Source organism: Neophocaena asiaeorientalis, unplaced genomic scaffold, assembly GCF_003031525.2.
Source record: "Neophocaena asiaeorientalis asiaeorientalis breed wild unplaced genomic scaffold, Neophocaena_asiaeorientalis_V1.1 scaffold212, whole genome shotgun sequence".
Taxonomy (NCBI): Eukaryota; Metazoa; Chordata; class Mammalia; order Artiodactyla; family Phocoenidae; genus Neophocaena; species Neophocaena asiaeorientalis.
Window position 1 is genome coordinate 6,511,390 of NW_020174046.1, and position 24,475 is coordinate 6,535,864.

The 24,475-nt window shown below is 36.8% G+C and overlaps 1 protein-coding gene across 1 annotated transcript in view; it reads left to right on the forward strand.

The window, feature by feature from the left end:
* Positions 1–22,064, forward strand: part of SCEL (sciellin) — a 237,411-nt gene extending 215,347 nt beyond the window's left edge. The window contains exons 25-31 of the mRNA XM_024753970.1: positions 4,321–4,383; positions 9,146–9,238; positions 9,965–10,036; positions 11,846–11,920; positions 15,857–15,965; positions 18,255–18,357; positions 19,809–22,064. Of these exons, the coding sequence (XP_024609738.1) occupies positions 4,321–4,383; positions 9,146–9,238; positions 9,965–10,036; positions 11,846–11,920; positions 15,857–15,965; positions 18,255–18,357; positions 19,809–19,825 (532 nt within the window). The 3' untranslated portion in view covers positions 19,826–22,064. The remainder of the gene's footprint in view (positions 1–4,320; positions 4,384–9,145; positions 9,239–9,964; positions 10,037–11,845; positions 11,921–15,856; positions 15,966–18,254; positions 18,358–19,808) is intronic.
* The last annotated feature ends 2,411 nt before the right edge of the window (positions 22,065–24,475 follow it).

Here is a 24,475-nt window from a genome sequence, read left to right on the forward strand (position 1 = left end):
TGGCTAAGGGTTTATCAATTTTGTTTATCTTCTCAAAGAACCAGCTTTTAGTTTTATTGATCTTTGCAATTGTTTTCTTCATTTCTATTTCATTTATTTCTGCTCTGATCTTTCTGATTTCTTTCCTTGTACTGACTTTGGGTTTTCTTTGTTCTTCTTTCTCTTTTAAGTGTAGGCTTACATTGTTTATGAGGTTTTTCTTGTTTCTTGAGGTGAGATTGTATTGTTATAAACTTCCCTCTTAGAACTGCTTTTGCTGTGTCCCATAGGTTTTGGGTCATTGTGTTTTCGTTGTCATTTGTTTCTATGTATTATTTTATTTCTTCTTTGATTTCTTCAGTGATCTCTTGGTTATTTAGTAACACACTGTTTAGCCTCCATGTATTTGTGTTATTTACAGTTTTTTTCCTGTAATTGATTTCCAGTCTCAAAGCATTGTGGTCAGAAAAGATGCTTGATACGATTTCTTTTCTTAAGTTTTCTAAGGCTTGATTTGTGACCCAAGATGTGATCTATCCTGGAGAATGTTCCATCAGCAACTGAGAGAAAGTGTAATCTGCCACTTTTGGGTGGAATGTTCTATAAATATCAATTAGGTCTATCTGGTCTATTGTGTCATTTAAAGCTTGTGTTTCCTTATTTATTTTCTGTTTGGATGATCTGTCCTTTGGCGTAAGTGGAGTGTTAAAGTCCCCTACTATTATTGTGTTACTGTTGATTCCTCCTTTCATGGTTGTTAGAATTTGCCTTATGTATTGAGGTGCTCCTATTTTGTGTTCATAAACATTTATAATTGTTATATCTTCTTCTTGGATTGATCCTTTGATCATTATGTAGTGTCCCTCCTTATCTCTTGTAACAGCCTTTATCTTAAAGTCTATTTTATCTGATACGAGTATTGCTACTCCAGTTTTCTTTTGATTTCCATTTGCATGGAATATCTTTTTCCATCCCCTCACTTTCAGTCTGTATGTGTCCCTAGGTCTGAAGTGGGTCTATTATAGACAGCATATATATGGGTCTTGTTTTTGTATCCATTCAGCCAGTCTCTCTCCTTTGGTTGGGGCATTTAATCCATTTACATTCAAGGTTATTATCAATATGTATGTTCCTATTACCATTTTCTTAATTGTTTTGAGTTTGTTTTTGTGGGTCTTTTTCTTCTGCTGTGTTTCCCACCTAGAGAAGTTCCTTTAGCATTTGTTGTAAAGCTTGTCTGGTGGTGCTGAATTCTCTTAGCCTTTGCTTGTCTGAAAAGCTTTTGATTTCTCCATCGAATCTGAATGTGATCCTTGCTGGGTAGAGTAAGCTTGGTTGTAGGTTTTGCTCTTTCATCACTTTAAGTATATACTGCCACTCCCTTCTGGCCTGCAGAGTTTCTGCTGAAAAATCAGCTGATAACTTTATGGGGATTCCTTTGTATGTTATTTGTTGCTTTTCCCTTGCTGCTTTTAATAATGTTCTTTGAATTTAATTTTTGTTAGTTTGATTAATATGTGTCTTGATGTGTTTTTCCTAGGGTTTATCCTGTCTGGGACTCTCTGTGCTTCCTGACTTGGGTGACTATTTCCTTTCCCATGCTAGGGAAGTTTTCAACTCTAATCTCTTCAAATATTTTCTCAGACCCTTTCTTTTTCTCTTCTTCTTCTGGGACCCCTATAATTTGAAAGTTGGTGCATTTAGTGTTGTCCCAGAGGTCTCTGAGATTGTCTTCAATTCTTTTCATTCTTTTTTCTGTATTCTGCTCCTCAGCAGTTATTTCCACCATTTTGTCTTCCAGCTCACTTATTCATTCTTCTGCCTCAGTTATTCTGTTATTGATTCCTTCTAGTGTATTTTTCATTGCAGTTATTGTGTTGTTCATCTCTGTTTGTTTGTTCTTTAGTTCTCTAGGTCTTTGTTAAACATTTCTCATATTTTCTCAATCCATGCCTCCATTCTATTTCTGAGATTCTGGATCATCTTTAATATCATTACTCTGAATTCTTTTTCAGGTAGATTGCCTATTTCCTCTTCATTTATTTGGTCTTGTAGGTTTATACCTTGTTCTTTCATCTGTGGCATATTTTTTTACCATCTCTTTTTTCTTTTTTTTTTTTGAGTAGGATTGTGTTCCTGTCTTACTGGTTGTTTAGCCTGAGGCTTCCAACACTGGAGTTTGTAGGCTATTGGGTAGAGCTGGGTCTTGGTGCTGAGATGTGGAACTCCGTGAGACCTCACTCCAATGAATATTCCCTGGGGTCTTTCTCTGTTAGTCCAGTGGTTTGGACTCAGAGCTCCCACTGCAGGAGCTTTGGCCCTGGGCTTGTGAACCAAGACCCCACAAGCCACCTGGGGCAGCAAAAAATAAAGAAAAAAGCAGAGTAAAAAATAACATTAGACTAGGAAACTAACAGATATGTTAGGAGAATATAAAATAAAAAGATAGTTTAATCAACAACCAGAAGGTACATCAGTACCACAATAGTAAAAAAGAGGAGGAGGGAAAAGAAAAAACAAAAAAGGCCTTGGCTATGGAGGGCAGGGCCTAAGCAACGGCAAGATTTGGATGGTGGGCACGGCCAATGCTCAGGACCCACAGGGCTGGGAAAGGCCCTGGGGGCTGTGGTGGGTGAGGCTTAGGCTCAAGGAACAGAAGGGGCCCAGGCGTGCCCACCACCCCTGGTCTCAGATGGCAGGGGGCCTCACCTGGGAGCCCAGGAGGCTTCTTGGGCTTGAGAAGGAGGGGCAAATGCCCTCCTCTCCTCTCCTCCTCCTCCATCCTCGGAGGGCCCCTCCCTCCTGCCTCTCTTGATCTCCCCAGCCTCCGTCCTACGCCCCCAAAGACCCACGCAGCCTGGAGGGGGCTTTGGAGGGCAGGGGATGGCCTAGGATCTCAGCAGCCTCCCCAGGATTGAGTGGGTGTGGCAATGAACCTCCACTCCTCTCCGGCTTCTCCTGGAGGGCCCCTCCTGCCTGCCTCCTGATCTCCCAGGCCCGCAGCTAGTATTTTAAATGTGAGGTTTAAGTGTAGCTATGGAATGCTGCTTAATTAGCATATTTATCACTTATTGATGGCTTGGATGTTATATAAAAGGAGTATTAAATCTCATCCCACATAAATATGAGGACTTTTATGTTATTATTCATCCTTATCAATATTAATTTTGTGAGTCAGAGTCCCTACACTGATTCTGTGTAAAAGAACCTTACTTGAAATCTGCTATTCAGGACTGGAAAAGGGAGATTTATGAAAACAGGAGTTAACTCTAAAGATGTGAAAAGTTAAGGCAGAAATAAAAATGAAAATATAGTCCCTCAGAATTCTGGAATCCATAGTGCCTAGTGCTGTGTCACTACACTTCTGTTAATTATCACTTATTTATTCTTACTCAGTTCAGTCACAACTGTAGTCATTGTGCCTATAAATTTTATTTACATTAACTCATTTATTCTCACTGCAACCTTATGAAATTAGATATTATTATCCTAGTTTACAAAAGGAAGCTTAGAAAGGTTGACTAACTTGCCCAAGTAAGTAGGAGAAGAAATGGCCTTGCTCTGACTCCTAAACCATCCTGCTAACCAATAGCTTTGGTGACAAGGCTTTTCCAAACTCATGGAAAAAAATTAAGAACTACCAGCAAATATATAACTAATTAATATATGTATATAACATACCAGAGAACATTGTATCTCATGAAGGTGTGTCAAATCATTATTGTAGCCCATGATTTAAGAATGTAATTGTCCCATTTATCCTCCACAGTATGAATTGTTTATTCAAATTTGGGGTTGACTTCTCATATTTCTATCATGCAAAAAGCTGGAATGAAGGCTCTAATTAAATATTTAAGAGTTGATTTCAGATGGGCAGGTGGCTCAAGCCTTGACTCTTTTACAAATTAGTCAATCGGCCTTGGAAAATTCACTTAGCCGTTCTGAGCCCCATATGCTGTCCTGCAAGATTTTGTGAGATCTGAATGAGATAACCCACGTGGAAATACACAAGTTAGTACTTTGTGATGCAAAGTAAGTATTCATTCAAAGTTAGCCGAATGTGAATATCAATCAGTTGTTTCTTTTCAGACCAGATTTCTCAAACCTTCCAAAAAATTAGTTATTTCTCTCTCATAACGTAATCCATGCTCATACTTGGGTTGCATAGGACAAATAGTTCGATGTCAGATTTTCAATGTCCATATTCTTAAAGACCACAAATGACTATGTTTAAATTTTTGTACTGATCTAAAAATTTTTTATTCTAATGTTTATTTCCTAAAATTATATGTAATTACATCATATATATATATATATAAAAAATATTTTTTTTTCCTATAGAGACCAGGACCTAGAAAATCTAATTGAAGTAAATTCCAATATGTCTAAGAGTAAAAATGAAAGGTAAGGCTTATTATAATTTACGTTTTTCTTATGAATTCCATATGAGCCTTCATAAATTATATAACCTTGAAAGATTTTCTGAGAAGTTGAACTGTACTGTGATATTTAAATATAAACACCATATGAATATGAAAAACAATGTACAGGGTGCTTAATAACTGATTTGGGAAAAAGTTAGCAAAATTTGAATTTTTTGGAATTTCTGACTAAGGGCCTGCTGTTCAATGGCTTACTGTAAAAGGCATCATGGAAATTCAGTGCTCTGCACATGGGCTGTGAAGATTTATTTTTACTTACTGTTGCTTGGTAGGTTTTCAGCGGTGCAGAAAGCACTCTGGGAATCTCTTCCTTGGATACGTAGTGCTAAAAGAATGCACAAATTCATCACAGCCGCAAAACAGGACCTAATTTTGGAATTTCTTTACATCACAGAGAATACCAGCTTTAAAACTGTTGTACTTTGTTTCTTTTACAACGAAGGTTAGGATAGAAGCTATACTTCATTGTTGTTACAGATTGTTTAAATTAGGAAAGAATTTTAAAAGTCTTCCATGTTTAGCAATTCTTCTCCCAACACATGGGAGGACCCTAGAAGCAATAAGTTTCTATTTTTAACCTTCCTAAGATACAGCTGCCTTTTCTGTTTAAAAGAAAAAAAAAAACCAAAAATGTTTATGTAAAGAAATGATATTGTTGATATCAAATGAAGAGAGTAGAAAAGTAGGAAAAGAGCTGGCGCACTGTTTGATCTGTTTATCATATCTCTTAAAGGCTCTTGCATATAAGAGGTAGGTAGTTTCTTTCTGTTCCCTTAATTCCCCAAATCATCCTCTGCCTTCTCTTTTTGTGATCCCAAGCAAGCCTCTGATAGAATGAGGGAGGATACATTTTCAGTAGGATCCACTATTTTGGGAACAGTATTGGGCTTACAATTAACCAAGCTCATTCAAATATTATTTGGAAATGATCCAGATTAAAAAATGACAAGTAAATGAGGAGGTATAATTAAGGAACTTCTCACTAAATATGACTTGAGAGGTGTTTCAGTTTGAGTTAGGTTTTCTCATGAAACAAGGTTTTATTGGAAAGATTAATGAAGAAATGGAAATTCAAGGACAGGAATGGTAGCATGGCCAGGCTTCACGGAGGCCTGCACTGGAAGGTTGTTCATTCTTGACCAGAGGACATTCCATCAGGAATCCCCAGACATTAACCTTAGTTCTTGGTCATTGTCAGTTCTTTGTTGGCTTCTGCCTATTTTTCTCCTGCTCTTCCCTCTACCTGTTGTCTTCCTTATTCTCTGCTCTGTAGCTGTTTGATAACCAAGAACTTTATCTGCCTCTCCTTCCTCGTAACTTCACCTTCCTCTAGCTTTCCAAGGTCTGGCCTCCTTCAGCAAGGCGGTGTGGTTGTGGCCATCTGTGTAGAAGAGGCTGTGGGATGGAAACCACCGTGGCTGGCTGTAATGTGCACACACTCTCCTTTACTTTCCTGCAATTTCATCTGTGCCTCTTTCCTAACATAACCCAACAATCACACGTATATTCACAAATGCACCCCGTCTCTCCAGCAGGATGGTGACCATCACAGTCAGTTACTATGTCTGGAGGCCTTAACCACCACTACAAAATCATTTGCTCATCCCTGAGTTCTGTGTTCAGATGTTATTCATTCTTCTTCAGTTCTATCCGAATCCTGTACAGGATCTGTCTCCAAATTAAATGGAAAATGTAGATACTGCCCCAGCCCTGAAAGAACAACTGTAATAAAAGTTCTCACGTGAAAAAAAAAAAGTGGAAAAAAGAAATCTCTGGGCCCAATTTTGCACCCATATAATTTTGGCTACAGAAAAGAAACTTTACTTGACTCTCAAAATGGGTAAAAATTTAACAGAAAGAAAATTGAGGGTCAGAGAGTAAGAGACTTGATCAGGTGCAGAAAGTTAGTAAATTAGAGAGGTATCCTGGCCTCAAGTCCTCTCTTTATTTTTCCACAGGAGAATTCTGCTATTTTTAAATTTTATTTATTTTTATTGAAGTATAGTTATTGTACAATGCTGTGTTAGTTTCAAGTGTACAGAAAAGTGACTCAGTTATATGTATATATATATATATATATATAGTGTGTATGTGTTAATCCCAAAGTCCTAATTTATCTCCTGCCCCCCCACTCCACTATCCGCTTTGGTACCAATAAGACTTCTTTTTATATATTTAAAACCTGTAATTTTTACAAGAGCTCAAAACCTTGATAGTTTTATAGAAGTAAACCCTATCACATACAACAGTTCAAAATGGTAAACTCTTACTAAGCTTTTAGTCTTCATGCAAAAGAGATTTATAAAGTTTGCAGTGACATGGGTATTTATCAGTTGAAATTATTTTATGCTGTTTAAAGTCAAGTTGCCAATGTTAAGTCAAATAGGACAATGGAAATCTAAATAAGAGTCATAGGCCAATCTGTTAAACTGACACTTGATTTACTTTATTTACTTTATGAATGTATTCACTTTGTATAGTAATTGGATGTCCACATAGATATATGCTTTCTGATTAGTATATTCACAGAGTTGTACAACCATCACTACAATCACTTTTACAACATTTTCATCACCTCAAAAAGAAACCCAATGCCCAGTAGCAGTCACACATCATTTTCCCCCAACCCCTTAGCTCTGGACGACTACTAAGCTACTTTCTGGCTCTTTAAATTTCCTATTCCGGACATTTCATATAAATGGAATCATAAAATATGTGGTCCTTTGTGACTGGCTTTTTTCACTTAGAATAATGTTTTCAAGGTTCACCCATGTTGTAGCATGTCTCAGTATTCCATTTCTTTTTATTGCCAAATGATATTCTACTGTGTGACTGTACTACATTTTGTTTATCTATTTATCAATTGATGGGCATTTGGATTGTCTCCACTGTTGGCTTGTAATTCACTCTTATGAACAATGCCACTATAAACATTCATATATAAGTTTTTGTGTAGTGTGTGTTTATTTCTCTTGGGTAAATACTGAGGGAGTGAAATTGTTGAATCCTACAGTAACTCCATCTGAGGAACTTCCAGACTGTTTTTTAAATCAGCTGTACCATTTGATGTTCTCACTAGCAGTGTATGAAGGTTCTAGATAGTTAAAATTTCAAGGTGAACTTCCACTGCAGAAAACATTTTCTCAAGTGTAATTCCATTTGGAATTTTGTAAGTTCCAACACAATATTTGGTTTTATAGTTTATGGAGTTATTTAATTAAGAAACAAAATTGTGACCGTTGATTGCAAGTTACAATTCAGCAATTTGTTTCAATGAAGGGTAACGTCTTAACAATAAAGCCATCAAGCAAAAAACATTGTCAGTCATAAGTTCTTCTTTAGGAATATTATTCAAGGCATCTAAGGAATAGTTTGGTGGAGAGTTCTCTATTGCACTGGTTCCCACATTTTATTTACATCAGACTCACCTGCTAATCCAGGGCCCACACTTTGAGAACCAGTGCTCTTTTGGGTAAGATGTCAGGCTGCCTCTAAGGTAGTGGTTCTCAATCTTGACTTGTATGTGAGACTTACTGGAGAGGTTTAAAAGACTGCAAATGCCCAAGCCATACGCCAAACCAATTAAACCAAATTCAACATAAGAATTTTGGCAGGACACAGTTCAATCCTTATCAGAACTGTTTACAAATTATTTCACTTTCCTATCTGCAGATTTTGCAAATTGGTGATATTTGATTTTATCTTTCTGAGGACAATACAGACACATTTCACACTCATTGACAACCTTTGTCCTTTGAAACTATTTGCTAAAATTGGGTTTTGTATTATATACTATATGATTTGAATATTTCCAAACAATTCACAGCTAGTTTCATTTTTCTGGAATGACATATTCTAATGATTGTATTAGAAAATCTTCTAATAATATTAATTCTACTTTCTCATTACTTAGTGTCATTTTAACTCAGCTGTAAAACATCTGTTTTGTGAAATATCTGTCTTAAAACTAGAAGATGGTTTTCTGTATGCCAGAGTTGATACTATGTGAACAGATGTTTTCTTCTTCTTTAAGAGCTACCTGGAAATGGAAGGAACAGGCCAGTCAAGAATGATAAATCATGATCAAGATCTAAATCCTCCTCTTGGTCTTTATGTCTCTCCTATATCAGAGTTTACTAACACAGGGGAGGAAAAAGAGCTAAAGCTTTCACTACTCCTGCATTAAAATTTTCCTCTGTCTCATAGGAAAAAGCAAATATGCCTGCACTTTGTTAAGCATAGTGACATTTTTAGATTAGCAGAAATCTAGGTCAAAGTTCTTTTGCAATCTTCAAAGTACTGTTTTCCATTAAAAACAAAATGGAAACTGGAATTTCTCAGAGGAACCCCTGGATAATTTTCATTAAACTGATAAACTGTCAGATATGTTGTACATGAAAAACTTTCTAAGATGGCACTGCTGCTGTGAAAATATTACTGGAACCAATTTCAGATGGTTCCTGCCCTTGGTAAAAAAGTATTCTGTCTTAGTGTTAGATAATGTGACACATGCCTGTAGATGATTCCTAAAGGTAAGATAGTGGTCTCTGTGGAGGAGTAAAGTTGTACATGTATTCTATTTGTGTATCTGTGCAGAAAACAGGCAAACAAGAAAGAGGTTCATGGTATATTTTTAAAAGTTCATTGAGCAGAATTTTAATAAAACAAAAACCTTCTATGTGGCCTTGATTTTAAGTGCCAAATATTTGCATTTGCTTTCTCAGGCAAGATGGCCAAGTTAGTGGGTCTACTGAGGCTTTAATCAGCCCATCTTCTAGAACCACTGCCTACTCTTATGAAGCACAGAAGATGCTCAGGTACTGTGGTCAATTATAAAACAACGGACAGGACTATTCTCCTTCTGTTTTTTTTTTTTTTCTCCTTCTGTGTTTTAAAGAAAACATCCACATACAACCTGATCCTTCCTTGAAATGCAGAAATTTAAAATTTTACCAGTGGCTAAGCAGGCTTATACAAAGGTGTTGAGTAAACAGCTTGGTCACTGGTAAGTTGTCAATTATGAATAATGAGTGTAAACTGTGATTTTTCCTTAAAAAGTCTATATTTTTTTTAAAAAGCATGATTGAGACATTGGCATTGACATTCTTTAAGTAGATTTAAAGGTTTCATTAAATCAGGATGTTATCATGATCGTTAATTAAGGTCCACTTTTTGCTTGAGATTTGTGGGGAAAGCAATGGTTTGGAAATATGAATGGGACATCAGAGAAATAGACACTAAAACATGTTACAGGAATATTCAAAATAATCATCGTGCTCTACAACAGACTTACTGAGTGACCGATTTTCATAATAGTATTCTGGAAGTAGGCCAAGGTACTTCTGGAAGTTAAGACAAAATGGGAGACATAAATAAATTTTGCAGAAATGGATTGATACCACTTTAACATTTGTATTTTAAAGGTAATAGTTTAGAAGGACTATATGAGCATTATTGTTTTTATTGGATTGGATAATTGCCTTGTTAATTTGATTATCCTGTAAACAAACTTTAAACATGAAGTAAAATGGTTTGTATTGCAGCTCCAATGCTGAAACCAGGCATGCAGGACCAAAGGATACTGTTGTGTACACCAGGACGTATGCGGAGAATAGGTACTGGAAATTTATTTGAAGTATTTTGCTATATATATTTTATAATTTTGAAATAATCTGTGTTTAAGAAGGAATGCCATTATTTTAGGGTATGCTTGCTTTTTTCAAATAGCAGAACGTTTAAGAGTATATCAAGTTCTTTATATAAATAAATATATAATTCTTTATAATCTTTCCACTATTAAGTAGTCGTCAAATAATCATACAATTTCACTGAATGGACTAAGAAGTATTTTAATATAACACGTGTATACATAATAGGATAGTTATTTGAAAGTTGTCACATAAACATACATGCCCATAATAAGCTTTATAAAATTACACAAGTATTGCTATGCTAATTTGGAGTCACACTTTAATTAAATGGTTCTATCGACTGTTGTTTACCTCTAATCTGAAATAAGGGGTATAACTTTTAGCAAATAAGCTCTGGCCCACAAAATCTGCTGCTTGATGTGATGGATGTTGAGGAGAATGTCAAACAAGGTCAGGGATTCACAAGTCATTCGATTTTGCAGAGTATAAAAACAAGAGTTGGCCTAATTGTGGTGTAGGGTAATGGTGGGGCATTCAGATGTGGATATACGCATGCGTGTGTCAATCATCGCCCATTTCAAAGAGGCCAGAGAGCAGAGTATGGGGGCGGGGCTCCCAGAAATTCGAGGTGCGTTCGATTTGAGCAACCTTGCCCCCAAAAGGGATTCCTCAAACCTCAAAGTAAGTTACCTTGTAAAATGCAACCTCAACTTTGATTTTGCTGCTTAATCCAATTCTCCCTAAAATCTATACCGACAGTGCAGTATGTATTAGACCAGAGGCCCTAGAATCAGAGTTGGGATTGAATCTTAGTTTGTCATTTACTGACTATGTGGCCTCAGCAAAACTACTTAACTTCAGTTTTCTGTCTCAATTTTCTGACCAATAAAATGGGAATAATTTTATATGTATCAGGCATAAATATGTGCAAACTTTTATTTGGCATTGTGGGCTATGTGTTCTGTAAAGTAGATTCTATTTCTAACAGCAGTCTGCCTATGGGCAGTTTGGAGGGAGAGAAGGATTTCTCATTAAAAAATCCCAAGTGAGGGCTATGGAGTTATCCTTCACTGTATGAAATAATAGGAACATATTGCTTCTGGTCCTAATATGCTCCCAGGTAGTGTAGGTACTGGGGAAGCATTTATGGACAGTCAGCTGGTTAGTGCACTGCAAACTTCATTTGTCTCCAGGAGAAAGTGACGTTTACAAACTGGAGCAGAAAGGGAACAAAGAGGACTTTTAAAAGTTACAATATTTTTGCTTTCATTCTAAATGATTCCTGGATGTTTTCAAGCAAATATAAAAACTTCCAAAGCTTTCTCTAAAAGTTCAGGAGTGTTTCTCTACGTGAATGGTGTCTGTCTATATTTGCCTGCACTGGCTCGTGCTTTGTGTATATTCTTTATGTGAGGCTACAGATAGCTTTCTTTTAGTAAAAATAAGGGAGGTGCAAGTATAAACTTCATGAAAAACAATAACTGCTTTTCCTGCTTACACTTGTTCTTGCACTCTCCTTGCCCCATTCTTTATTTATCTTGGTGAATATGTCAACTTATGTCAACTTGGAGGTTTCTTGCATATCAATAGTTCTCCAGATTTAAAAAAAAAAAAAGAGTCAGTACATTTTCCTGGCTTGTAACATCCCAAAGAATAATAATAATGAGGCTGTGTGAGTGGGTGTGTGTGTGCTTCCTTGCCTGCATAGAGGTATATACTTCAATATTAGGGGAGTAGCCCAATTCTCACATGGCCATATGTGTTTGTTTCTAGTAAATCACCAAAGGATAGATATCAGGAGAGTATCTCTGGAAAATACATACAAACCATTTATTCGACTTCAGATAGGTGAGTATGTCTGTATCTCCATACATAAAAGTATATACACACACACATATAAACATATGTATTTTTATATATTATAGATAATATATATGTGTGTACATACTTTATAAATATACGTTTTATTATGTATGTGTATATGTATTTATATATAATATATATTTACATATCTTCATTATGTATATAGCACTGAAATATATATGTACACATTCTTGTAGTCCATTGAACTTGGAGATGACATTCCTGACAGCGGTTATATTGGTGATTGTATGAGTGGAACAAAGAACAGCAACCTCTGCATCTAGGAATTTGCTCCTTGACTTCCTGGCTTTTGTTCTTTGATTTTGATGTACTTTATTCCAGTAGAGCTTTCTGTGCCTTACAGCTGCCTCCCAGGCAAGTGTCTCTGCTGTTGGTGATCCCAGGAGTCCCCAGTACTGCCACATTATTAGCATCTAGGCTTCATTGCATCCCTAGACCGTGCCCTCAGCCCCTCCCTCCTTGCGGTTTTCCAAAGCCAGCTCACCTTACAAACAGCTGCGTGGATGTGCCGCTGTGACCCACTAGGGCCCATGCTCAGTTCCCAGGAAGGAGGTTAGGGTGAGCATCAATTTAGTGCTGGTAAACTGACCTCAGTCTTTTGCTCTTGATTACTCTCTTTTACCATTTTATGCTCAGTCGGGTAAATAGGTGACACTCCTGAGACTGTGGCCTGCAGACTTTCAGCGGAGGAAATAAAAATAATTAGCATTTCAGTCCAACCACTGGAAACCAGCTTAATGCAAATGTCTGGTGTTCTATGGAAGGTATTTCTTTATTGCAGGGTGTGGAAATATGGCTCACTGAGGGTCACGACATATCTTTTTTTTTTTTTTTTTTTTTTTGCGGTACGCGGGCCTCTCACCGCTGTGGCCTCTCCCGTTGCGGAGCACAGGCTCCGGACGCGCAGGCTCAGCGGCCATGGCTCACGGGCCCAGCCGCTCCGTGGCATGTGGGATCTTCCCGGACCGGGGCACGAACCCGTGTCCCCTGCATCGGCAGGCAGACTCTCAACCACCGCACCACCAGGGAAGCCCCCATATCTTATTTTTATGCACAGCCTCAGCTTGTAACGCAGTCCTTGGCACCTAACAGATACTCAATAAATTATTCCTGAATAAACAAGCCTATGTTCCATTTACTAAGGGAAACATAGGTGGGCCAGGCATCAGAATTACATCCTCTTTTTGTCACTTTTGTTAAGATCTTCTATTACCAAGGCTCTTCTTAGTGTCTTGCCTTTAAGTCACACCTCTTTGATGTGACTATAGGAGCACCACAAGTATTGCTTAGATAACCAAAACACCAGAGCTAGGTTTTTCATAACGCTCTGAAAAGATCGTTGACTAAGTATGATCTTTTTTTTTTTTGGTCACAAGGCACAGCTTTGTTCCCTGACCAGGGATCAAACCCAGGTCCCTGGCAGTAAGAGCATGGAGTCCTAGCCACTGGAACACCAGAGAATTCCTGACTAAGTATGATCTTAATAAGGATAACACCAACACCAGAGCTTTCCCTGGGCTCATATTTTTATTGTTAAGGAAGAAAAGCATTCTACATTAAAGTGTTGCTCTCAAAGTGAAGAATTTCCCTCCTGTTCCTCAAGTGATCCTTGAAATTTTTTTAGTCATCAGAGCAAAAGTCAATTCTCCATTAAAACTGGTTAGTCCAGCAAACTTTTTCTGTTGATCATTGTGTGAAATTAGCTGCATCCCCACAGTTCTTACCTAAGCACATCAATCCCATAACGTGACCAGTGCCCCTTTACAAGGTAAATACCAAATTCCTCTGTACATGATTTATGGGCCTTCAGAATCTGATCCTGCTGAATATTGACTGATGTTCAATCACTGCAGCCACCCTCATTGTGTGGCACCTTGGTACATCCTGTTCACTCTGCTTGGAACCCCTCCATCACGCCCCTCCCCACCTCACTGAGCTCCCCTTGAGAGCTCCTTCACCCTCAAGCTTTAACTCAGATGGCACTTATGCTGACAAGCCTTTCCTGCTTCACCCCAGGGATAAGCTGCTCCACTGGCTGTGTTCTCCTAACTCTTTTCACACATCCATAAATATGTGGTGACCATCCAATCACACACCTGGCTACCCTAGTGGAAAGAAGGCTTCTCATTGGAGGAGACTCTCTCACTCTTCTTTATATTCCCAGCTCCTGTCTCAGTGTCTCTGGAATGGAAGAATGCTAGAGAGTGGCAGTATTTACTCTGGAAGTGCTTACAGTCTAACATGGGAAATTTAAGTGTGTAGGTACCTACGTATGCATATATGTGAAAAATGCATAGGAAACTATTTGCCCGGAATATGTAAGCAAGTACCTAGAGAGATCATTGAAAGAGGGAAATATTTATTTATGTACATAAGGGAAGAAGAGATTACTAGAATGACTGAGAGTATAAAATGAAACAAGGCTTTATCTACTCCAATCCCTTTCCTCTCTTACCCCCTCCTCCCCTCAACTTTCCCTCCTCTCTGCTTCTAGTCCTGCACTCGATGACAGGATCGATTGTGGTTTCTGGGCATGACTAGTTCTTTCTAACCCAGCGAGCCCAGTCAATCTCACAAGCAGGCCCAGAGGTAGCATAGGGCTCTGTGGCCGCTCTGCCTTCATTCAGATCCCACCTCTGCCACTCACTGGCTGCATGACTTACCCTTCTGTGCCTCAGCTTTCTCTTCTGTAAAATAATGATAAAAATAAGAGTGCCTGCTTCTCAGAGATGTTATGAAGAATAAACGAGTTCATATAAGCAAAGTGCGTGGAAAATGCACTGCACATATTAAGTATATTAGCACTATTAAGTATTAGCTATTTTTGTGTGTGTTTGTGTGGTACGTGGGCCTCTCACTGTTGTGGCCTCTCCCATTGTGGAGCACAGGCTCTGGGCGCACAGGCTTAGTGGCCATGGTTCACAGGCCCAGCCGCTCCGCGGCATGTGGGATCTTCCCAGACCGGGGCACAAACCCGTGCCCCCTGCATCGGCAGGCGGACTCTCAACCACTGTGCCACCAGGGAAGCCCAAGTATTAGCTATTTTTATTTCACCACCCCGGTATGTATCCTACTTTGGAAATTTCAGGCTTGTTTGCTAACACCCTGAGACTAGTAAACTCTGCAAGGTGCTAATTAACTGTCCTAAGACCTTCCAAATGGAAAAGAATCAAGTAGTTATTGGTCTTTCTTAAGACTCTGGCGTGACCCAAGGTCTTTTGGACTTGCTGATCATTTATTTATTATTGAACATTATTTTTCCAAAGTAAATAGCAAAGCTCTTTTTTCCCCATCAAATTTGTGGTGAGATTATATCATATTGGAGAATTTTTGTCATGAAAGGGCCCCCAATATTCTGAGTCTTACAATGACACCAAGAGAAGTGGCATAGGGGAGCGTTTTAGTGACTCTAGACCCTAGAATCTAGGTTATCCATCATTTGTGAATTCACCAACACATTCTTGAATGGATTTCTAATTTTGTCCTATTGAATGTTTTGAGAGTTAAATTTTTATATTAATCTGCAGCATAAATTTTCTATGATATAAGTACATTAATAATTCAAAACCCTCTTCTAGCTTCAAGGGGTACTTATGACCTAGTTCAGTTAGAAAACTGTGAACATCTTTGTCCTGCCCAGATGCACTTTTGATTGCTAATGAATTAATAATCTGAGACTTTCCTTCATGTTAATTCTTTGATATCATTTCGAAATAACTAGAAGAATCAATCACTTATCCTGCTATCCTAGGATAAGTAAATCCTCAGCTTTCCTTGATTTTTACACAATTTACTACAGTATCAACAAAATTAACATATCATTTCCATACGACTTTATGGGGAATACATCTGTCTTTTGCATCATGACAAATTTATTTTTAATTGCTTACATCTCTATAGGTCTGTCATTGAAATGGATATGTGCACTTACTGTCGAAAACCCTTGGGCACAGAAGCTAAGATGATTTTAAATGAATTACAAATTTGCTGCCATTCCACTTGCTTCAAGGTAAGGCTCTGTTTATTGCATTTAACGCAATATAAAATTGCATAATGATCCATATTAAATGGATCATAATGAAATCCATATTTCATTAAATAATTATTTAATGAAATATATGAGATGAAGTTAAAGCTTTCAGAAACACTGTCATGCACATTAATAATGCACTATTTAAACATTTCTCAGAGTTCTACAGCCTAAACCTCCAAGGTTTATAATTACTCTCTTGGCTTTAGGCTTAAAAGTTGATTATTGACACATTTATAACTCTGACCCTACAGATTGAAATCTGTAAAAAGATAAACACTTGTTCTCTTTAGAAAAGTTTTTGCAGCATTTTCATAAATCATGCATTACACAAAATATATAATGAAATCTGAAAAGGCAAAGAAATTGTTGAGAAGAAAGCTAGCATCTCCTTACATTATGAAATTAGGACCAATGAGCTTAACAATAGTTGAAACTCAGTCTGCTTTTGAGAGCATGATTAATTCTAATTAAATGTGGCTTAGTATAATAATAAAGCGTACATAGTAGAATATGTCACAGTTTGTGTTTTTATATGCTATTTCTTTTACTTTTCACAAAAACATTCTGTAGGTGAACAATATAGATTTTGGTGTAACTGGGTGAGCACTTAACTAGGAACCTGAAGACTTGAGCTGGAGTTCTAACTGACACTAATTGAGGCCATGTGACTTTGGACATCATCTAAATTAGCTTAGCCTCAGTTTCCTCATCTGTAAAATGAAGTAGCTGATTAGACCAGTGGTTTCCAACCCTGGATGCATATTATAATTGTCTGGGGAGATTAGGAGAAAAATAGAATGCTTGGGACCAGCCCCAATTACATCAAGAATCTTAGAGATGACTGCTGGGCATTGGTAGTTTTACAATCTCCTTAGATAGATCTAACAGGCAGCCAGTTTAAGAACCACAGCCTAAATCTGTGGGTCCCTTCTAGTGCTGATATTCTATGACTGATACAAATTATCTAATTCAGTTAAGTAGATGTAATACTTTGACAATTGATTGCTTCTCCTTAAATTAGCTTCAGAAAGTGACACAAAGCAAGAAGAAATATGATGCCTCATTTTGAGCAAACAAAATCCAAAAGGACATCATATATAGAATTCTATATAAAATGTAATCTGAAAATTTCATAATTATTTAATTATGACAGTAAATTTTCCTTTTAATTATTAAGTTTACTCAATGAAACAAAAGTTAGTCTATAGCTCCTCATTTAAAATTATTATGCAGAAAGATTTTTAAAAGAAGAAAATTCTCCTGATTATTGCTTTTGGTAAATAGGAATAATTTCCATTTATTATAGTTTAGATGATTTATTTCCATTTTCAATTTAATTATAAAATACTACTGAGAATAAAAATGTCCCCACACTCCTAGGAAAAGAAAGATTATTCTATAGCCATAATAATAGAGAACCATCTGAACTGGCTTAAACATGTCAAACTGATCTATGACAATTTGCATCAGTGAACTTGAAAGTCAGCCAGTTGGCAGTGAACTTGCTCCAGTGAGCACAGGTGTAAGGCAGATGTCAACCCTTTCCTTCCTCTTTAACCAACACAACTTGAAACAAACTTCCCCCTAAATCCTGCATAGGATCAGAAGTTCGTTTTGCTCAATGACGCTATACCCGGACAGCATAGCTCTCTCTTAGTAAGCAAACAATAAATGCACTTTGTGTTTTTGTTTGCGATATCCAGTGGTGATCTTGTCTTTGGCATAACCAATTTCTGAAAATGTATATCTACTCTGTTGTGAGTTACGTAGAGATTTCAGTGGTATATATGCCCTGAAATGCACACCTCCATAGTAGAGAGATTTATGAGAGGATTTATTTGAAAAGTTCGGTGTGTGGATCACAGACAAGTAAGTATACTCTTATTTTCCCTCTGGGTTCTCTTGAGGCTTCATCTGAGTGTTGCTATGAAGGATGGTACTGAATAAAGTAACAGTTTTGTTTGTTTTTTTTGTTTTGTTTTGTTTTGCGGTACGTGGGCCTCTCACTGTTGTGGCGTCTCCCTTTGCGGAGCACAGGCTCCGGACGCGCAGGCTCAGCGGCCATGGCTCACGGGCCCAGCCGCTCTGCGGCGTGTGGGATCCTCCCGGATCGGGACACAAACCCGTGTGCCCTGCATCGGCAGGCAGACTCTCAACCACTGCGCCACCAAGGAAGACCCCAAAAGTTTTTTTTTTTTTTTTTAATCCTGTTACGCCAAGAATCTAAACTTCATATATAATGTAAACTTTATACATTCTGTTTAGTGTGAAATATGCAAACAACCTTTGGAAAACCTACAAGCCGGTGACAATGTTTGGATTTATAAGCAGAAAATACATTGTGAATCTTGCTACTCTCAAGTTGTAGGTAAGTGTTAAGCTCTGTAAGGAACCATCACTAACATTAATGAACTTTTAATATTGATGAAAGATCTCAAAACTAAAAAGTATTTTCTTAATTATATTAACAATTCAGCTGCAGATAACATGGTGGCATTTCACTTTATGGTATAAAAATCAGTCAACATTTATATTTTCTTCTGATGTCAGACCAGACATAGATACAACTAAGCAAAAGTCATTTATTTTAGGAAATTTTCTCCAAACAAAATCAGATTTTCTTTGCTCTACTGATCGGTGGAGTTGAAGTGCATTTCTGTGAATGACCTTTGCATTTGCACTGGAATATACTGTTTTTAAACGTAATTTGGTTATTATACTAAATGCCTTTTAATGTTATTTTTAAACAGAAAATTTAGAGTTAATGGTGTACAATTCTATATTAATGTTATTTTTAAACGGAAAATTTAGAGTTAATGGTGTACAATTCTATATTGCATATAACATTTGAGTATTTTTTTTTACCTTTAAGACCAACTTTACTATAATTTGGATACCTAATTAGCATAAATGTTGTGAGAAGAAACATTAAGGGTCTGCATTTTGACTCACATTTTCAATAAGCTTAGCATGAAAGCTGTAGAAGTTGACTTAAAAGATGTGCACAGTGCACAGTAAGCTAGCAATATAAAATCCTACGAAACTTCATTGTAAAGCTAGTATCAACACTTAATTTTTGCTTCAATAGTAAGTAGGTAGAATAACCATGATGCTATTGGGGAGCTGGTCAACAGCACTGTGTGAAAGGCAAGTTGCCTGCTGGTGGTGAATGAAAAAGGAGCATTTGCGATTTTTACACGGCATCCAAAATATGGAACTTAAAGACAAATGTGTGATATTAATGAGGTACTGAGAGGCTACATCTGGAAAATACTCTGAAAAATATTCAGAAAGCCATGTTCCATCAGGCTGCAGAATCAATGACAAGAACAAAGCTAATTATATTCATACTTTGCCTTCTATTTTCTGCTTTCCCCAGCCAGTTCTCATATTTCTTTTTTTTTTCCTAATCGAGCAGCCTTATCAGGATCCATTGTTACATCAAGGGGCCTTGATGTGCATGGTGCAGCTCTAAAACTTTCAGTCCCGGGAGTCCATGATACGGTTTAGGAGATGTGGTTACCAAAACACTCAGAAGTCTTTGTGTTTTCTTCCCGGTGTGCATTTTTACAGTATATTTAAGTTGTCAAGACGTGACTCTCAGGCATGTCATAAATATGAGTACAGGGCATTGGTACTTTGTATTCATGGTATGACGAAAAGCCATGCCACAGTGGTGAATGCAGTAGGAGGTGAAAGTAAAATGCTTAACCCACCACTACCCCCTTGATGAGTAATTATTTATTTTTAAAACTTTAGTTATAGTCTTATTTTTGTACTGAATTTGTATATCTAACTTATTTTCTTTAAATTTTTCAGCAAAGTGGATTCAGTAATTCTGGCACATGAAAATCAAGACGAAAGCATTCACTAAGGAGTTAAAATTTTTATTGTAAGAACATATAATCTAGAAAAGCTTTTACACCAAAGATTGACTCTGGTATAGAATTAAACAAGTCTGCTATTGCATAAATAATCTAATTGCCTCCACTAAGGTCACATACATAAAGGGAACCATCTGGTATCTGGTTAGATTTAGAGATCAAAAATTCAAGTGGTTCTAGCACCCAGTGTCAAAGGAAGCATGCTTCTGATGGCAGTGAGCAATGCCAGCCTTCACCAGGTCCGTCTCTGCTCAGCAGTAGACTGTGTGTCACGGTTTCCATTATAGACAAATTTACCATCCTCTCACCTTTGTTTCCCTAAGAATTGGGATTTACAGACGTTATTGAAGTCTTGATAAAACTGTCATGGGAGCAAGATATGTTTCATTTATGTACAAAAGTAATGTTGATAGAAATTTTGGCAGAAAGATAAAGTTTGGCAGAAAGATGTTAACGTATAAAGTTGTATGGACCTCAGAAAATCACTTAAACCTTTCAGATTTCTGTGCTATTATCTGTAACATGAGGGCCAATGGACAAAATGATTTCTAAGGTCGCTTTCTGCTCCAAAATTATCAGATTCTAAAGCAAGTTTTTGTTTGCTCTTTAGAAACATACCTGAATCTGTGTTTGTTAGGCCTATTGAACTAGATAGGATATCTGAACAATTTAACCTTGGTATCATCCTTCAGTTTATCACTGGTACAAGTTTTATAGAATGTGTTTTAAAAACAGAAAGACCTGCATTTATGGGTAATGGGTAAAATCATATGACATGGTGTTTACGTAATTTGTCAGGTTTTCTTTGCATGCATTTCAAAATCTGGATTCATAAATGATCTATGAGAAATAATGAAAGTTATGGACTACAAAGACATGTTCTTTCGCATGCTATATCTGTTCCTATTACATAGCACTTTATATTTACAGATGGCTTATAAAAATAAATGAACTGTCAGTTATACAGAATCTTCTGGTACCGTGTCTATAAATATTACTCACTGACATTGATATGTCAGTTATATGATCATAATTTATTAGATTCTGTGCCATGCTGCTTAAAGTAATTTTTTAACTGCTCAATCTATAACTTTGATTTTTAAAGAGCTTTTTCTTAAGGAATTGAAAATTCAGTAATCTTGTGAGGAACTATTATTATTATTAAAATTGAGACATTGCACTTATAAACTACTTTATATGCACATAGCAATTGCTTCTCAAAGGAAAGCATATGGAGCATTGAGAGAGGGTGGAATTCTAAGGGAGTTTAAGGCAGTTGTAAAAAACTGACAAACTAGGGAGATTAAAAGATAATCATGTATTTTCTAAATGTTGATAAATGTAGAGTTATTCTTCTGTATAATGATTTCCAGCATCTGTTCCTCTTAGACACTGGTCCACAAAGTGTTAAACACTAATGCTTATTAAAATACAGAAATGTGTAATCATTGTCCTATGGAGAGGGAGCCAGAAAAAACAATTAATAATAATTTGATATTCATTAATTCATGCTTGATGAGAAGCGGTGGTAATTGAGCCATATGTTTTATTGTTCTCTTATTACATGCTATCAGACTGGATCAAAAGAAATAATTTTCTTAGAGTTGGAATTTGTGGCAGGAAAGGACGAATGAAATAGTATCCCTCTCTTTTATATAAAGTGTATTAACATCTCAATGCCTTTGTAGTAATTAAAAATCATTTGAATATCATTTTTAAAGGATTCTACTGTTGAATGCTTAATTTAAAAAAAAACCTAAAAGGAACGTAATTCTCACTTTTCTGTAGCTGTTTAATGGACCCTTTCTTCTACAATAATGTATTAAATTAAACCAAAAGCTGTTGTAAAAATGGAATAAATACAGAGTGGAGAGAGAAGGGCTTCTGATTTACCAAGTCTGCCTCATCATGTCTGGGATTACTTGCACCATAGGAATGACAGATTCCTAAAACAGTTCGTAAGATCTCATTTTTTTTTTTTTTTGCAGCTAACTAATTATGCTATGATTGGCATACTTTTCCTGGACACAACTGCCTAAATCTCAGAATACCAGGCCCTGAATTCTATTACAAATGAAGAGATGTCTCTAAAAAATAATTAATCGCTCCACTATGAGAGTATCCTTCCAAAAAGCAAAACAAAGATATATCTAGTAATCTTGGAAATAGAATTTGTTAAAAACCTTTTTTCTTTTACTAAGGCCAAGAAATAAAAATTTATTCAAGAAGTAATCTATGCATCCTTAATTGTTTGATTGCAATCACTCCTATAATTAGATAGGAGTGATGAGACAGTCCAGTTCTCACTGCTGGGGCACTCTCTGACTTGTTTACTATGATAGAAAATCATGAGTGCTTGGAACATTTTCCTATTCAGCTTGATTCAGAGCTCTACCAAAACAAGTGACCATTTGGTCTACGTAGAGGCAAACTTACCATGATGATGTTGATTTTTTTGTTGTTGTAGTCGTTACTACTGAATATACTGGTTATTTGGTACAATGTAAATAAATTGTTTTTAGCATTCCACCTATTCCATAGCACTCAACAGTTCCCAGAGGCACCCATAAATATCTGTATTAACTTGGATAGTCCATTTCCCTCATGGGTCAATTTCCTGCTACTTAAAATGTGAGATTGAGAACATTGGCTTGCTATTGTACCCACCAGTGCAAACACTGCAAGAATCTATGAATCTATTCCTGCTGCTTACCCCATTCTTAGATTATCTCTTTTGTTAGATGCCTAAGAGTTGGTGAATGTTTTGAATGTGCTGCAGAATTGCATGTTAACTTTGTCACAACACAAAGTGAATTCTGGATCGTGTTTACTGGATCTTTGTCCTGCCATTTGAGACGTATGGCTTCTGAGATAGTACTGAAATGTTCAGATGTCTCCTGAGTTAGGTAATGGTTTCCGTTTTTTCACTAGAAGAGAGGAAACTGATCATTATCATTGCCTTATAAATGTCATCTGGGAAAGATATTTTAACTTCATTGCCTCTTTGAAACATGCTTCTCATTAATACATTGAAATGCCCAATCATTCTAGACTCTGTAGGAAAAAATGCATTGTTCATAATCTACTGTCACTCATTCATTCACTCATTCATTTGTTCTGTTATCCAATAATTTAAAAATCTTCATTGAGAAACTGTGTTCCAGATCTGAGTGATAACAAAAATAACCAAGGCTCCTGCCCTCATGGAACTTAAATTCTAAAGGAAGGGTGGAGGCACAGTTTGAAAGACAAAAAATAAATAAACACGATAATTTCTGAAAGTAAATAAGACCAGGAAGGAAATAAAATGCAGCGACTAGGTCAAGGGGTAGTATTTAAAAATAATGTTGTCAGATGATATTTCAAATAAGAGCTGAATGATGAGAAGGAACCAGGCTGGGGAAAAGCACTCCAGGAGGAGACGTTTTAAGATCAGCCAAAATCAGACCACTTTCTGGGCTAAATGTGTCCGTGCTTCTCTTAAACACGAGATAGAAGTTCACAGATGCCAAGAGACAGAGAATAGTCAAAGCATTTTTAAGCTTCCTCTATTCCTCACGCAAAACAATATTCAGATATTACCTAGATAGCTTTCAGCTCTCTGCCAACGGGTGGGTTACAGCAAATGGCTACTTTGTCCTAGTCCTCAGGCTGAAGTTGCTCACTTGGATAAAGGAGTGACTTTGTCAAAGGTGGTTCTGAACCAGCGTTCACCTGAAGTAGAAACAATGGGCCAGGCATGACGTTTCCTCACCTCATTTGAGGCAGCACTCAGGATCAAATTCCTTTCTGTTTTCCAAATAGAAACAGTAAACAATTAGGCAGCATAATTTCAGATCTAGAAGAGACTTCCCACAGGAATTTTATGAATGTTACATGTTCTTGTCCTTTGTTGCAATATGAATAATGTATCTGGTGGAAAGGAACATTTAGATATTGATATAACTTTCTTGACAGGCACAATTTGTTAATTTTATCTCCTTTCCCAAGAGAAAAGGAAAGATCATGAACTTCAAGGACCCTTCAGGCCCATAAAGGCAAACTGGATTGAAAGTCTCGCACAAGAAAGTGTTTAGTCCCTAAGGCAAGTGCAGCTTTGATGTGATTTAAAGAGATCACAGGAAGATTGCCAGGAGGCTGGAATTAGTGAACACAAAGAGATGAGGTTGAAGAAGCAGGCAAGATACAGGCCATGGTTGTTTCCTAATGGATTATTAAAAATATAGATTATCAAATGAGTGGTGGCATTTCATAAAATTCATTTACGCCTTTTAAATTTGTGTCATTAAAATATTATTGACTACTGCTGGTTTCATGAACAGATTAAAATTATTTTGAGACAAATACAGTCTACTGATTTTTGACAAAAGCACGAAGACAATTCAATGGAGAAAGAATAGTCTTTTCAACAAATGGTGCTGAGATAATTGGACACCCATATGCAAAAAAGAAAAGAAAAGTACCTAAACCCAGACTTTACATCTTTTACAAAAATTAACACAAAATGGGTCATAGACGTAAATGTAAAATGCAAAACCATAAAACTTCCAGAAGAAAAAGTAGGAGAAAAACAACATGACCTTAAACATGGTGAAGAGTTTT